This window comes from Nothobranchius furzeri, chromosome 6 (genome assembly GCF_043380555.1).
Source record: "Nothobranchius furzeri strain GRZ-AD chromosome 6, NfurGRZ-RIMD1, whole genome shotgun sequence".
Classification (NCBI taxonomy): domain Eukaryota; kingdom Metazoa; phylum Chordata; class Actinopteri; order Cyprinodontiformes; family Nothobranchiidae; genus Nothobranchius; species Nothobranchius furzeri.
This window is the reverse complement of record NC_091746.1, coordinates 79,665,247-79,680,554: the sequence shown is the minus strand read 5'-3', so window position 1 is coordinate 79,680,554 and position 15,308 is coordinate 79,665,247. Positions and strand designations below refer to the sequence as shown.

At 40.5% G+C, this 15,308-nt stretch overlaps 2 protein-coding genes across 2 annotated transcripts in view; one reads left to right on the top strand and one right to left on the bottom strand.

Annotated features, from left to right (window-relative positions):
- Positions 1-3,722: 3,722 nt before the first annotated feature.
- On the bottom strand, positions 3,723-8,990 carry cisd2 (CDGSH iron sulfur domain 2). The gene is made up of 3 exons (XM_070552590.1): positions 8,789-8,990; positions 7,529-7,743; positions 3,723-5,099 (listed from the first exon to the last, which is right to left on the bottom strand). Exons 1-3 carry the CDS (start codon positions 8,889-8,891, stop codon positions 5,010-5,012), a joined length of 408 nt encoding a protein of 135 aa, XP_070408691.1. The 5' UTR covers positions 8,892-8,990; the 3' UTR covers positions 3,723-5,009.
- Positions 8,991-10,347: 1,357 nt separating this feature from the next.
- The window catches only part of suclg1 (succinate-CoA ligase GDP/ADP-forming subunit alph), a 33,280-nt gene continuing 28,319 nt past the window's right edge, over positions 10,348-15,308 (top strand). The window contains exons 1-2 of the mRNA XM_015943647.3: positions 10,348-10,475; positions 12,763-12,863. Coding sequence (XP_015799133.1) covers positions 10,442-10,475; positions 12,763-12,863 — 135 coding nt within the window. The 5' untranslated portion in view covers positions 10,348-10,441. The remainder of the gene's footprint in view (positions 10,476-12,762; positions 12,864-15,308) is intronic.

The window sequence follows — 15,308 nt, the reverse complement described above, 5'->3', positions numbered from 1 at the left end:
CTATTTTAATAAGCAGCAATGTCTGGATGTACCTGAGTCATGAAATACCAAAGTGAGATGTGACCACGTTATACCCTTATGACACAACAAATGGTGTTGTATTTGTTTTTCTCTTCTTTAGTCACTTCATAGTTAATCAGGTACATTAAAAAGCTCACTGATCAAACTGCTAAACAGAAAAATGTGCACACATACATAAATCTATAGTGCATATAGATCTCTCTCTCTCTACACACACATATGTGTGTGTGTGTAGAGTATGTATTATTTTGTGATACTTGGAAATCTCGTCTCTGACTGGCTAACAGCAAGTAACTTTGCCACTGACTGTTTGCTCTGCGACACACACTCGCCTCAAGGATTATTAGGAACACCTGTTCAACTTCTCCATAGTGGAATTATCCATAGGCGTCATTTTAACCGGGGACGCCGGGGACATGTCCCCGGCAAAATTTGTGATTGGCAGCTGTGTCCCCCCCACTTTCAAAAACGCCTGCTGATGAGGATTTTTGTTTTACCAGCTCAGATCTTATACCAGGGGTCGGCAACCTGTTCCCATCAAAGAGCCATTATTACCCGTTTCCCACGGTAATTCTGGACGGACCTTAATAAGCAGTGACTTAAGTGAAGCAGGCAGGTCGCGCTAGAAAATTTAGTTAAAAAAGATGTCATGAATGTGTTCCCTCGTCATTTTTTATTTATAAAATATGAAGTAAAAACTCACAATTTAATTTTCATTCATTTGTCATTAATATGTAGTCTACACCCGTGCGTTAAGTGGACCATCTTCCAGTAAACGCACAGCATCCAGCCAACCTCTCCAAATGCGTAAAATGTGCATCAGCTGCTAGTTAGGCGCGCCGCGCGCACCATCAGCTACGTCAGCCCAGACAAGAGCAGAGCAAATAGAGACAGAATAGAGGATGATTGTGTCTGGATGTGGATGGAGATTACATTTTACATCAGCCTGATCATCAATTAAATACGTAAACCATCTTCTAGTCCATGCTATCAGCATTATTTTAATTGGTGTGTGTGTGTGTGTGTGTGTGTTTTCCACTTCAAACACTGGTCTAACCAACCAGACCAGCGTGTCCAGTAACATATTAATGTTACAATTAAACAGTTTCACTTCATGTAGGCTAGGAACATTGCACCTGCCGTGGTCCGACCGCTTCTGCTCCACATAAACTTTGTGCGTGATCAAATGTCTCTACGCGTCATGCGTCTCCATATTAGAGAAGGGAACAAGCGCTGTTCAGCCAAAGTTTCATAATTTCATAAAAAGAACATTTTTCCAAGTGACACATCCCTCAGAGAGACCGGGTTTCCAGACTGTTTTAGTGGGAGGAAATCATCGCATGCACCGTGGTTCTGCGCTGCGAACCCCTCAGATCTTCAGCTCACTGTCCACCATGGGCGCTCCGAGCCACGCTTAACCAGTATAAAGCTCTGATGTTCTGATGGGAATATTTTACCTCCGCGATGTGCGTTAACGATTAAAATGTCAGCTCATCCATGCGCATCAGTGTGCGTCGGGGTAATTCTTTCAAACCAAGCAACATCCTTGAGTTCATCTGTCAAAATAAACAGTCAAATGGAAATATCTGTAACCTGCCGTTTAACTGTTTTGCCTTCTTGTGAAGATTGTTGCAAAGAGAAACAATTAAACTTGATTAACCCCAGAGCCACGCAGAGCGCATGCGGGAAGGTTCCTCCCACTGAAGCGAGTGTTTTCCAAACCCGGTCTCTCAGAGAGACTTGTCACTTAGAAAATGTTCCCTGATGATGAAACTTTGGCTGAATAGCGCTTGTTCCTGTCTCCAATGTGGCGACACATCCAGGAGCCGTCTGAGGAGAATCCCAGAATCTCACATCCTCTTCAGCTCATAAAGCGCCTATGATTACGCACAAGCGTGACGCGTCAACCCGGTCTCACAGTAAGACCGGGTTGGACCTGTTCAGGTTTACGCAGACAATCTTTACATTTAGAATTGGCATACAGATGTAAAATTAATGCAGTAAAATATAAAGCATTTTATTTAAATATCCATTCATTATTTTACAAACACAGAGAGCCGCATCAGATGGATGGAAGAGCTGCATGCGGCTCCAGAGCCGCCGACCCCTGTGCTAGCCTACTTTATTGTCCCCAGCAATTTTTAAACCCCACTCAAGTGTATGGTTATTGTCCCCAGCAATTCTGACAACAAACTGACACCCTTGGAATTATCTAATCAACCAATCACATGGCAGCTGCTTCAATGCATTTAGGGGTGTGGTCCTGGTCTAGACAATCTCCTGAACTCCAAAATGAATGTCAGAATGGGAAAGAAAGATGATTTAAGCAATTTTGAGCGTGGCATGGTTGTTGGTGCCAGACGGGCCGGTCTGAGTATTTTACAATCTGCTCAGTTACTGGGATTTTCACCCACAACCATTTCTAGGGTTTACAAAGAATGGTGTGAAAAGGGAAAAACATCCCGTATGCGGCAGTCCTGTGGGCGAAAATGCCTTGTTGATGCTAGAGGTCAGAGGAGAATGGGCCGACTGACTCAAGCTGATAGAAGAGCAACTTTGACTGAAGTAACCACTCGTTACAACCGAGGAATGCAGCAAAGCATTTGTGAAGCCAAAACACGCTCAACCTTGAGGCGGATGGGCTACAACAGCAGAAGACCCCACCGGGTTCAACTCATCTCCACTACAAACAGGAAAAAGAGGGTACAATTTGTACCAGCTCACCAACATTGGACAGTTGAAGACTGGAAAAATGTTGACTGGTCTGACGAGTCTCGATTTCTGTTGAGACATTCAAATGGTAGAGTCAGAATTTGGCGTAAACAGAATGAGAACACGATCCATCATGCCTTGTTACCACTGTGCAGGCTGGTGGTGGTGGTGTAATGGTGTGGGGGATGTTTTCTTTGCACACTTTAGGCCTCTTAGTGCCAACTGTGCAAGGTTTAAATGCCACGGGCTACCTTAGCATTGTTTCTGACCACGTCCATCCCTTCATGACCACCATGTACCCATCCTCTGATGGCTAATTCCAGCATGATAATGCATCATGTCATAAAGCTTGAATCATTTCAAATTGGTTTCTTGAACATGACGAGTTCACTGTACTACTACGGCCCCCACAGTCACCAGATCTCAACCAGATAGAGCATCTTTGCGATGTGGTGGAACGGGAGCTTGGTGCCCTGGATGTGCATCCCACAAATCTCCATTAACTGCAAGATGCTATCCTATCAACATGGCCAACATTTCTAAAGAACGCTTTCAGCACCTTGTTGAATCAATGCCACGTAGAATTAAGGCCGTTCTGAAGGCGAAAGGGGGTCAAACACCCTATTAGTATGCTGTTCCTGATAATCCTTTAGGTGAGTGTAGATGTTTTATCTCCACAAATAACTTCATCCTGAAGTTCAGCTGTGTGGTTGAGTGGCTAATGCTAACGGTTAGCTTCTTCTTGACACGTTCTCTGCTGTTTCCTGGCTTAACCAACAGCCTTCCCCGTGACGAGTCAAGATGGGTGAGTCCATGAACGTTCAGTGACAGTGTGTCAGGATTTTCTAATCCTGTCCTAGTTTCATCGTCTATTTTCCATCAGAAGCTAATGTAGGAGATAGGTGTAGGAGATTATTTTCATGTTCAGCTTGCATGAAAAATGCAGAGTGACTGATTATAATCAGAAATAATAAATAAAAACAAAGGTCTATCAGTGATCCACACCTTTAACAAAGGCAGAAGTCTGCTTAAGCAACTCCAACCTGAATTTATTTATTTAACATTTAGTATGACTAAATTCAAGCCACAATCTAACAAAGAGTCAGACAACATTCAAAAACATCTGGAAAATGCAGGTCGGACAATAAAAAACAGATCTTTAATTGGAATATTACTGATCAGTTATAAAGTCCTTGAAGAAAAATTAAGCGAATAAAAAAAATATGTTGTGGAAATCTTCGAAGCCCCACGAGGTTTGTGAGCTTTGGTGGTTTGAAATGTAGCCTCACATAAGAGAATATTACACACTATTAAGGGACAGCAGTAGCGCAGGAGGTAGAGCGGGTTGTCCAGTAATCGGAAGGTTGCAGGTTCGATCCCAGACAGAGAACAAGACACTTTACCCGCTTCACCCGCTGGTGGTGGCACCCGTGCTCGGCAGCCTCGCCTCGGTCAGTGCGCTCCAGGGCAGCTGTGGCTACAATGTAGCTCATCGCCACCAGTGTGTGAACATATGAATGATACACTGTAGTGTAAAGCGCTTTGGAGTCCTCAGACTCTGAAAGGCGCTATACAAGTGTGGGTCAAATGTGTGTGGGTTCAAATTTGGCACAAAGATGAACTAAAGCGTGATTAATCTAGAAAAAAAAACATTACACTAGTCCTCCAAAGCAAAGACAAAATGTTAGGTCCACATTTAATTAGTATTTCTGGGAATAAAATGTCTCCTTCAAATGAATGCAGCTCGTTAGAAGTGACAACAGTGATTTCATTTATCTCTGAGGTCGTCTCCTTTACGTGGTCCACCTTCCTTTTGCATTTGACTCATACATTCTCAAGGCCGTTGTGTTGAAAAGTGAATGAAAGAACTGTAGCATCATCAAGGCTCTCTAATTAGTGGCAACGGTCACATTTACCCAACTGGGTCAAGCTGGGTCAAACAGTACTTCTAAACCCACAGATTAACCAAAGAGCCATGATGTCTGCTCAATATCGTATCACCTGTCGGCTGCTGTTCCATCCCGGGAGAAGGACACTTCAAGTTCAGGATGATAATAATTAAATGATAATATTAATAAAATATATTTGATTTTGATGATGCTACAGAACAAAGGGACGTAAAAACAAACAAAAAAACCCAACAAATCTCCAAACCGCAACTCAGCTATGACACTCTCAGACCGTGGGTTGTGTTATTTATATTAACAATAAACATATGACACCAAATAGCACAAAGAAATAACTGAATTAGTCAGAAATAAACTGTCAGCGGTCGACTAAACCATCTTCTTCTTGAGTATGAGTGGTCCCACGTTGTCTCCGGTTAGTTCGTTGTGCTTTAAGTGCGACTTGTCACAAACGGGAAACTAAAGAGAGGGAAAAAATTCATGTTAGCTGATGAGCAAGCTGCAAAGAACCCCAAAACATCTAAAAATGTGAACAGATTTAAAAACAGAGTGTAGACGTATATATTCCCAATGTCTTGTGTGGTTCATAACTAATAGGGATGTTCCGATCACGGCTTTTTGCTCCTGATCCGAGTTTGAGTCATTTGATTTTGAGTATCTGCCGATAGAGTCCCAATCCAATACTTCAGCAATGCATTAAAGGAAAAAGGAGAACACATCCATGTTTTCCTTGAAGTTTTCTTTTTCTTTCTTTCTGTATTTATGCTATTTCCTTAGTTGATCTGAGATTAAAAAAAAATCACTCATTCAGGAAGTACATGGATGAGAAACATGTTAATATTACCAACATTTTAAAACCCATAGCCTTGTCTGCCATATTTCAAATCGTTTACGTTTTCAACATGTGGCTGCATCTGGATGGGCGTTTCTGTGATGGGGCAGGCACGCGGCGCCATGGCCGGCACGCTCGCTTACCTCGGCCCAACACCTGTAACTACCACGGCTACAGCAGACTATGAAAACTAACATTTTGCTCTCCAACAGCAATTTCTCTTTGTTTATTAAAGTATCTTTCAGTGTCAGCTGCCTGGCTCCTTGTTCTTCCCAGAGCTGCCACAGTGAACTAGGATTTAATGGAGAAAGATGATTCGCTGTGGCGACACTTGAAGGGAGACGCTGAAAGAGGAAGATGTTTGTTTATGAGGCGCCGTCTTTTCCACCGTGATGCCCAGTATGCATGCATCTCAAGTTGCGGTTCCACTGCCTCCGCTGTCCGGTTTAAAGTACGTCCAAACTGCAGACGCCTTCGCTCTCCAAAGGCGATGCGTTAGCTCTGTGTTAGCCTGCTAACCAACAGCTACATGTTAAGCCATTAGTTGTGGAATGTTATGATTTTGTTGTTGACTTAGAAACAAAGAATATTAATGTAGAGGAAGTTGTTAAAGTAAAACTAAATCATTGTATTTTCGCTCGAAATTCTCCAAGGACAAATTTAAAGGCACACTTGGCAGTTTTGCTTGCTTTAAGCACCCCCTACTGTCCGTTGTTAATTCTCTGTAGTCAAACCAAAAATGAAACTTATTTCCTTGCTGTACGTTAAAGGTTGAATATGTGGAACACGGACGCCCTGGCGACATCTAGTGTTTAGAGGTGGTAGCTGCAACAGCAGAAAACATTTTCCAGCCGTCGGGGTGTTGGGTCACTGCTGACACGTTACGTGACCAGCCAGCCCAACGTCCAGTGACAAATCGTACAGAATAAGGTCTAATTTGGGGCAGCAGTAGCTCAGGTGGTAGAGCGGGTTGCCTCATGATCGGAGGGTCATGGGTTCGATTCCAGCTCCCGCCAGGGGTATCCTGCTGTTGTGTCCTTGGGCAAGACACTTCACCCAACTTGCCTGTGTTAGTGGTGGTCAGAGGGGCCGACGGCGCCAAATGGCAGCCTCGCCTCTGTCAGACCTCCCCAGGGCGGCTGTGGCTACAAGTAGCTTACCATCACTAGCAGTGTGCGAGTGTGTGAAAGCGTCTTTGGGTATCTAGAAAATCGCTATATAAGTTCAATGCATTATTATTATTATTATTATTAATGTCTACTAATAAGTTTATTTTACAACAGTATTTACTATTAGAACATCTTCTGGGCTCAGAATCAGCTGCTTGACTTGCCAAGTCCACCACTTTACACAGTCCCAGCCTCCACTTGCAGAGTGGAGTTTTTAGAGCAATGGTGCCATCTAGTGGCTGATAGATGTAAACATAAACCCAGTGTCATTAAAATGCAATTATTTATTTTTTTAAATATAACTTATACAGGAGAAACTGTACATTCACTCTGCACACTCCTAAACACCCCGTGGAGGTATTATTTATTTAAAATCTAGCTTTTTATTAAAATGTTCCATATTCCACCTTAATCTAACTGCTGAAATGTCTCCCAGCCTTCATTAGTGTCTACAGGAGCGATTCATCACTAAATCAAACAAATCAGCTGTGTTCATGATCTAAAACATGCACGAAAGGTGCTGGAAGCAGACTGCAGCGCCAGGTATGTCAGTACATTTTTTTTAAAGTCAAACAGGTATCAGCCCACCGCACTGAAGTTGCAAATGCCTTATTCTGGCCACTGATGATGGTAGGGATCTGAGTGACTTCATTAACCCTTTAAAGTGTCATTTAGCACATATTGGCTCAAGAAAATTATTAAAAAATATGAAAAGGTTGCAAAGCGTGGCTTTAAAATGTCACGTTTTATGCTGGTTAAATCCGATCTTTTCCACCCGCTTCCAATCATTTGAAAATCACATGATTGGGCCCGATTTCATGACTCGACTGGATTGGAGCATCTCCAATAACTAAGACACACAGATTCAAACGTCAAATTTAACTTACAGTTTTGGAGCGCCAACAGCGACAGTAACACACATTTGCACTGTTCAGGTCCTCTATGTCGATCTCATTCATCACTTTAGGGTTCTCTTTCTGGATCTTTAGATTAATCAGGCTGTCTTTTTGTTTCTTCTTCTTAGGCAGGAATGGACGGATGGTCAGATAACCCAACAAGGCCAGGATACCAAGGAGAGGCAGCAACCGGAGCCACTCTGACACTACGGAAAAGAAACACTCACATCAGCAAAAAGACTAGATGCTGATCATGCAACTGGAATGCATTTCCACTTAGTATAAGTGGAAAACTATGTATTTATATTAGGAAAAAAAAACACATTAGTTTTCCTGTATGTGGAACACAATCTGACATTAAATATGTTCAAATGTTGCATCAACTAGGTCAGTTTGGCCACATAACTTCCCCTAATGAAAGTATCAGCAACCAATCAACCCTGACATCCTTTGCATAGTGATGATGCAAGACATGGTAAAAACTTTGGGTTGTAAATATTGATCATTTCAATGCTGATAACAGGCTGATTCTAGGTTATTTATGTCTGTATGCAAATTTGAGAAGTTGCAGATGTTGAGGACAAGATCAGGTCTGACCTGCAATAATAGTATCCTGTTTTATTTCACCAGGGGACTGCTCAATGTCACTCAGTTCACACCAGCTACTACCAGGAAGGATCCCAAAGCATCCACTTCAAAAATAATTAGCAGGAATCAGAATTTTACTATTGCCATTTTAATGTTATCAATATAAATGCAAAGTGTGGCATTACAACAATTCAAATGCAGTTCACTCTCAAATTATTTAGACACATTTATGCTTTTTTTGGCAGAGTTTATAGTTTAGAAGATAATGCATTAGTAATTGTTTGTTTAGAGACCTTTCAAGTTGAAGGGAAAGTCCCATAGTGCGTGTGCGTGTGTGTGTGTGCGTGCGTGCGTGTGTGTGTGTGTGTGTGTGACCTACAACAACCAGAAGAATGTCATATTGGGTTAAACTCTCTTATTCATTGTTCTGGAAAAAGGGAAAACGTGTTTCATGCTAGCTCTGAAGCAAAGCAGCAAGGTAGCTTGTGTAGATTTAAGTCTGATAATGCAACCAGCCCTTCTTCAGCTTTTCTTCGTGAAACGCTAAAACGACGCCCTGAAGAACTTTAAATTTTCCAGACAGATGAAGTTAGAAGATCGATTCTTTGTGAGAGCTGTATCCGATGAGTTCACAAGCCACACAGCCGTGGTTAACTTAATTACCTGTTAACCTCGCGAACCCCCCGATCGTCTCCGGAAGTGGTAGTCTCTTGAGGTAGGCTGGAAGTTGAACTTTTATAATCTTAGCAATAGTTTCTAAAACCATCTTGAGTCGCTCACCAGAGACTGGGTTTTGTTGTTTGACTTGGGTAGTTCCTGGGGTTCGTTTATGTCACTGCGCTCTTTTACCAGCGTAGACGCGCGGTACGTAAAACCACACACATGTCTACGTGCAAGATGGTGCAAGCTGACGAAGCGGAGCGCAGTTGTTTTCTGTGAATACACGTAAAGATGTCACGTGATGATTTCACACAACCAATCAGCGTCGGAAGAGTTGGTGGCTCCTGATTGGACAACTTGAATTAGACAGGAAGGTCTTTGAGAGGTTCATTTTAAAAAGGGACACCACTGTGTTTACATAACCTTCCTGTCAATGAAAACCTGTTGATTAGTTTTTTAAAAAGTCACACAGAACAATTTGTATGTTTGCTGCAAAACATTTAAACCGAGAAAGAACTAAAGAAAATTAGATAACCAAGGGTTATGTTATTTATGCAGAATGTAGAAACACTAACAGCAGATGATGAACTGACAAAGGCAGACAAGCATGAGCATCAAGAATCAGAAGAAGCAAATAATTCTGACCCAGTAAGTAGTTCATAAATAATTTAATAGGATTATTACTATTATTACAATAATAATAATAATAATAATAATAATAATAATAATAATAATAATAATAATAATAATTATTATTATTATTATTATTGAGATATCATACAGTTTAGTGCATATCTAACCAGTAATGCATGTGCACTAGTTTAAGTCTCAACAGGAAACGTTCCACTGAAGAAACATGTTCCTAAATAATTTAATTATAGTAATAAAAAGTAAGTCAGATTTTAATTATAATACAACATATTTTCTTAATATTCTGCTGCTGTCAAATTTTAAACAGCTTTAAACAAATTTTTTTTCTATTTACACAAGGGCTTTGTCTATCTCTGAAGTTTTTTCTGATGATTTTTATAGCTATTAAAAAGTCCAACACAATGTTTTAACGCAAGTTTACATGGGTGACTGTAACTACAATAACCTTAACATTTGGTTAGTGTGGAATTTGTTATAAAAATTTTATTTTGTGAAATGGTAATGTTTTAATTGTGTGAGTTGTTTCAAGAAACAGCAACATTGCCACAGAAAATAAATCGACATAAAATGTCAGTTTTATTTCATTTTCCAGAAGTTGCTGATAAATGTGTAATGTGTGTAAAATATGTTTTTATGCATATATTCAAATATATTTGCAACTTCTATCCCTTTACCTCATGAGATACAGACGCCATCTAGTGCTGGCACTTGTTCTGTTCACTAGATTTGTGAAGGACTTCATTACCCAGAGTGCATTGTATCCTGAAGACACTTGCTGCAGCGCCTGCCTCAAAAGAAACAAGTAACAAAATAAACGTCGGTGTCTGTCTGCTATCTGTTTCTTACGCAATAAAATTCCAAAAAGGAAGGGACCCATCTAATTTTCCAACTGACCGATATTTTTTGAAGTTTAATCGAATCTCTAAATTGTTCAGGCAAATTTTAAGTTAGCTAACTTCCCACTGTAGGCCCCCAACCGCTTGTGTCATTGGTGAATGACCGAAGATGTCTCACAGCAGGTTATTTGCCAAGCTGCTTTGTAAGTATTTTAACATTTTGCTATTTTATTGTCATGAACAGTTCAAGCATAGTCTCAGTAAAATATGAACATTTTTTGGTTCTTAGCTGGTCATTATTGATAAAGACTCATACAGCCTTCCACAGAGTAAACTACTGCCACTTGGCTCCCATGCTAGCTAGCTACATTTGTCGGCGCTGTATGAAATGATGATAATCGTAAGCTCATTGACTATTAGCGATCAAGTTAGCAGGCTAAGTTTTCAGGAAGGTCCCACAAACAATCTACTTCCCCTTTGATAATTTATCTGGACTTTAAAGCGTCTGTTAATAGCTGTGAAGGGGTCAACTTTGTCAGAGTTAATGATTTAGCACAAGAAAAACATCCACTCTGCAGGAAAATGTTTTTGATGGATCCGAATTTGAAAACGCTTTTCGCTGAATAATTCTGCATAGGTTACGATTTGTTTTTATTAACAAACACCTCCTGTTTTGTAGTATACTTCCCTATTCACGTGGAGGGATTGAACTTTACACTGAGTAATTGCAGGTGTCAGTAAAACACAGAATGAGGATCAAAGTGCAGTCTCAAGAGCTGCAGCAGGGGCTGTAATATTAGTTCGTTCATTACTCATCTAATATGTTACTTTGTCTCATTGCTTGAATTAGAACAACATTTTTCTGTTCGGTGATCCTGCATAAGGTTTCTCAGTCATCGAGTATTGACTTTTATTTGTTGCGCGATTTAACATATTTGCTTGTAAAAATGCCAATCATTTCAAATTAAATGCCGTTTGGCTTTAAAATATTTGTGGCCAATCTTATTTCTGCTTGTTTTGATTTGGACATTAAACATGCAGTTTTTCATTTAAACATTCTGTAATTTAATCTGTAGTCTGTATTAAGTGAATTTTCTTTTAATCATAGTGACATTAGCTTCCGTTGTTGTTTGTATTTGTTTTAAAGTGCTTTCTTAAAGAGCAATTCACCTCCTACCAGAGTCTCACTCCACTCCCACTTCCTGTTTGAAAAATGCAACAAATGCTGTGCACCTCTTACCCGATAGCGATGGCAGATTTAAATTCAAACGCAGTGCAGAGTTTTTACCTGAAGAGGGTGTAACACTGACAGCTTTAGGCAGAAGATTTAAAATTGAATTAAAATGCAGTAAAGGGACATATTATTGTCTATGCGTGTCTACAGCACGATTAGACACTCATTTATATAGTTTATCAGCAAAAAAAGTTGATTTGGGGTGACGTGCTGTTCAAGGAGTTGCAATCTGCAAAAGTGGTGACTGTTTTGGTGGTCACATTGGCTTCTGAAAGTAAACTTTGAGGCTCCAGCAAAAATCTTTTCAACATTGGTCAGTGAATTAGTTAGCAAAATGTCAGAAAGCGAGGGGAGGCAAAGGAAACCACGCACTCCCAGAGCTCAACTTGACATTTCAAAAGCTGTAAACAGCAAATTGTTTGGATCTTTTGCTCAATAATCAGCTGGTGCAATTAAATTATTTTCTTTTGTTTTGTTGATTACGTTTCTGTTGATTGACATAATGATCAACAAGCAATCAAGGCATGCTTTTCTTGGACTGTACTTTATTTGTGTGCACTCAAGTCAGTGAATACTTATGTTTTGATTTTTAGTTTGAAGCATGTGGCTCATTAGTTTTTATGTCTGTTGAATGCTGTTTTGGGCTAGTTTTACACACTCCGTGATCTAATTAGTTATCACAAGTTATTTAATTTTTCTGATTTAATACGGCTCAGCGTGGAATTCGAAAATGTGACCTTCATCCTAAATCAAGTTAGAAGCAGCTGTTATTCTGAGCAAAACTAGAGTGAATGTGTGTGCTGTACATGAATGTCTGATATTTTGACCTTTAACAAAAGCAATAAATTCAATATGTTCATATTGCATTATTAATTCATAGTTGCATTTTTTGTTTTATAGATTTTAAAAGGCAGTCAGGTCTGGAAAAAGCTGATAGTGTTGTTCAGCAACTGTACAAGAATCTGCTGCCAAAACACTACAGAGCATTTGAGTAGACAGAGAATACTGTCCTCAAAGAAAACTGGTAACATTTTAATAATCACTGTAAAAATAATGAGAGTTGGTGTTTCTGGGAACTTAGCAGGAATTCACATTTTGTAGAAATTTCAGAAAATCTTTTGTAGCAGCTTATTGTTTCTTTATGCAGCACAAAGAATGTTTCCGACAAATGGAAATAGAATGATTTGAGTCTGAAACTTAACCTGTGTGTTTATCTAACATCCGGTTGCTTTCCCTTTCCTTTTCAATCCTCTCAGTGCAGCACAGTGGAGTCAGACACTGTTATACTGGAACAAGAAAGAACCTCTACATCAATAAGAACACCAAGGTCATCTGCCAGGGTTTCACAGGAAAGCAGGTTTGTATTGACGGCTCAACTATAATCTTACTTCACATCAGTTTATCTTACTGTAATCCTATTGTGAAACTCTGGTTTCCCCTACTGCCTCAAAAACTCCCTCCACCCTTTTTTCTGTCATTTTCTTTCTTACTAAGCTTCCTAGGAGAGTGTGAATATTGTCACACATGTTTTTTTTTATCCCATTGACGTTTTCACCTCTGAGCTGAACATATCTGTGCGTGCGTGCGTGCGTGCGTGCACTTGGTGGAAGTGCATGTCAGGCTTCGAGTGCATAGTAAACAGGTCAGCAAAAAACTGTAGAATTGGGACAGTGAGGAATTGGTCATCAACCCGCGCTACTGCGTTGTACCTCTGTGACTTCCTAAATGGGATTGCCGGTCACTGTTTGTACTAGTTTGCTACTTGACATAATAAAACAAGTTATTGAATTACTCTCATGTCCATCCATCCATTCTCCTCCGCTTATACGAGGTTGGGTTGCAGGGGCAGCAGCCTGATTGGGGGGGGGGGGGGGGGGGGGGTACCCTGCAGTAGGGCTGCAACGATTTGTCGACGTTGTCGACAAATATCGACAATAGAAATAGTCAACAATGACTGTCATTGTCGATGTTGTCGCCAGACGTGTTTTTTTCCGACCGAGTGAGTTATTTCACTTCATTACAATCTCTGCCGAGAGTCGCACATGCGCAATAGCTTCTCTGCTGAGCATAAACCAACAGAAATGAAGGCGTCCAACACAGCAGCTACGCGTACCAAAACATCTAAAGTTTTGGAGCATTTTAGCCTGGATTCGGCGAATAAAAATTTTACCTGCATTATTTGCAAAGCAGTCCTTGTGTATCACGGCAGCACCTTGAAGATGCACTAACACTTAAAAAAAGCACATCGGACAGTTGAATGAAACAGAGTCTGACTCACCTCGGTAAGATTTAAATAACACGAAAACTAATAAGTTTTGTTTTGGGTGTACGTTGTACATTTTTCAAACGATTTTTTGCTTTTAAAACAGAGATTTTAAGTTATGCCTGACTGTGCCTGACAAAAGTATTTTAATTTTATTCATGCATTTATGTCTATACTGACTGAGCACTGTGCCTAATTGGTGTTAGACAGGGCCTTTTTATTTACTTTTAGTATGAATTGGCCTATCAGCAGCAAAGTTCAATAAAATATGCATTTTCCATTGAAGTACCCATCTTTCTTGTGTTTATTATCATTTTTCACACACTTAAAGCAATCTCATGCTAAATTTAAGAAAAATTTAATAATTATCCGACTAGTCGACTAATCGTTTAAATAGTCAGTGACTAGCCAACTATTAAAATAGTTGTTAGTTGCAGCCCTAACCTCCAGCATGTCCTGGGTCTCCCTTTAAGTCTTCTCCCAGTTGGATGTGCCCTGAAAACCTCACCAAGGAGGAGTCCAGGAGGAATCCCATCTACACTGAACAAAAATATAAATGCAACACTTTTGTTTTTGCTCCCATTTTTCATTAGATGGACTTAAAGATCTAAAATTCATTCCAGATACACAATATTACCATTTCTCTCAAACATTGTTCACAAATCAGTCTAAATGTGTGAAAGTGAGCACCTGTGCTTTGCTGAGATAAAGATGCTGATCTGACATCATGAGTAGTGACCAGGTGTACCTTAGACTGCCCACAATAAAAGGCCAGGGGGTCGCGGGGGCAGTAGCCTAAGTCGAGAGGCCCAGACTTCCCTCTCCCCATCCACTTGGACCAGCTCTTCCGGGGGAATCCCAAGGCGTTCCCTGGCCAGGTGAGAGACATAGTCTCTCCAGCATGTCCTGGGTCTCCCTTTAGGCCTCTTCCATTTTGGACTTGCCTGGAAAATCTCACCAGGGAGGCATCCAGGAGGCATCCTGACCAGTTGCCTGAGCCATCTCAACTGACTCTTCTTGATATGGAGGAGCAGTGAATCTACTCCGAGCCCCTCCCGGATGACTGAACTTTCTCACTCTATCTCTAAGGGAGATCCCAGCCACTCTGCAGAGAAAACTCATTTCGGCCGTTTGTATCCGCGATCTCGTTCATTCGGTCACTACCCAAAGACCCACTGGATGGGAAGGAAAAATTGAAGGACGCAAGTGTGGAAGTGCGAGTTTTTGGACAGAGCTTATTCTACTACATGAGATAATAGAAGTCACTAGCAGGCTCAGCAATTCCTTTTTGAAGTGATACTTGATGCTGATTCAGTTGTTGCTTCTTTCCACAGAAAAACAAGATTAAGAGGCAGAGGAAACATTAGCAGATGAAGTAGAAACACCTTTACAGTCTTGTAGCAATAAATTTAGATTTATATCTATATTTCAAATGTGGCATAGATTTAGCTTGTTTATGATCTTATATTAGTTAATTGGGGCATCACCCAGAGGGCTGCACAGTGGAGCAGTGGTTAGAGCTGTTGCCTTGCAGCAAGA

Coding starts and splice junctions, on each gene's coding strand:
- cisd2 (XM_070552590.1), bottom strand. CDS start 8,891: ATGGTTTTAGAAACTATTGCTAAGATTATAAAAGTTCAACTTCCAGCC. Junction 7,744..8,788: donor GGGGTTCGCGAGGTTAACAG/GTAATTAAGTTA, acceptor TCTTTTCCGTAG/TGTCAGAGTGGCTCCGGTTG. Junction 5,100..7,528: donor GCTGTTGGCGCTCCAAAACT/GTAAGTTAAATT, acceptor CCCTCTCTTTAG/TTTCCCGTTTGTGACAAGTC.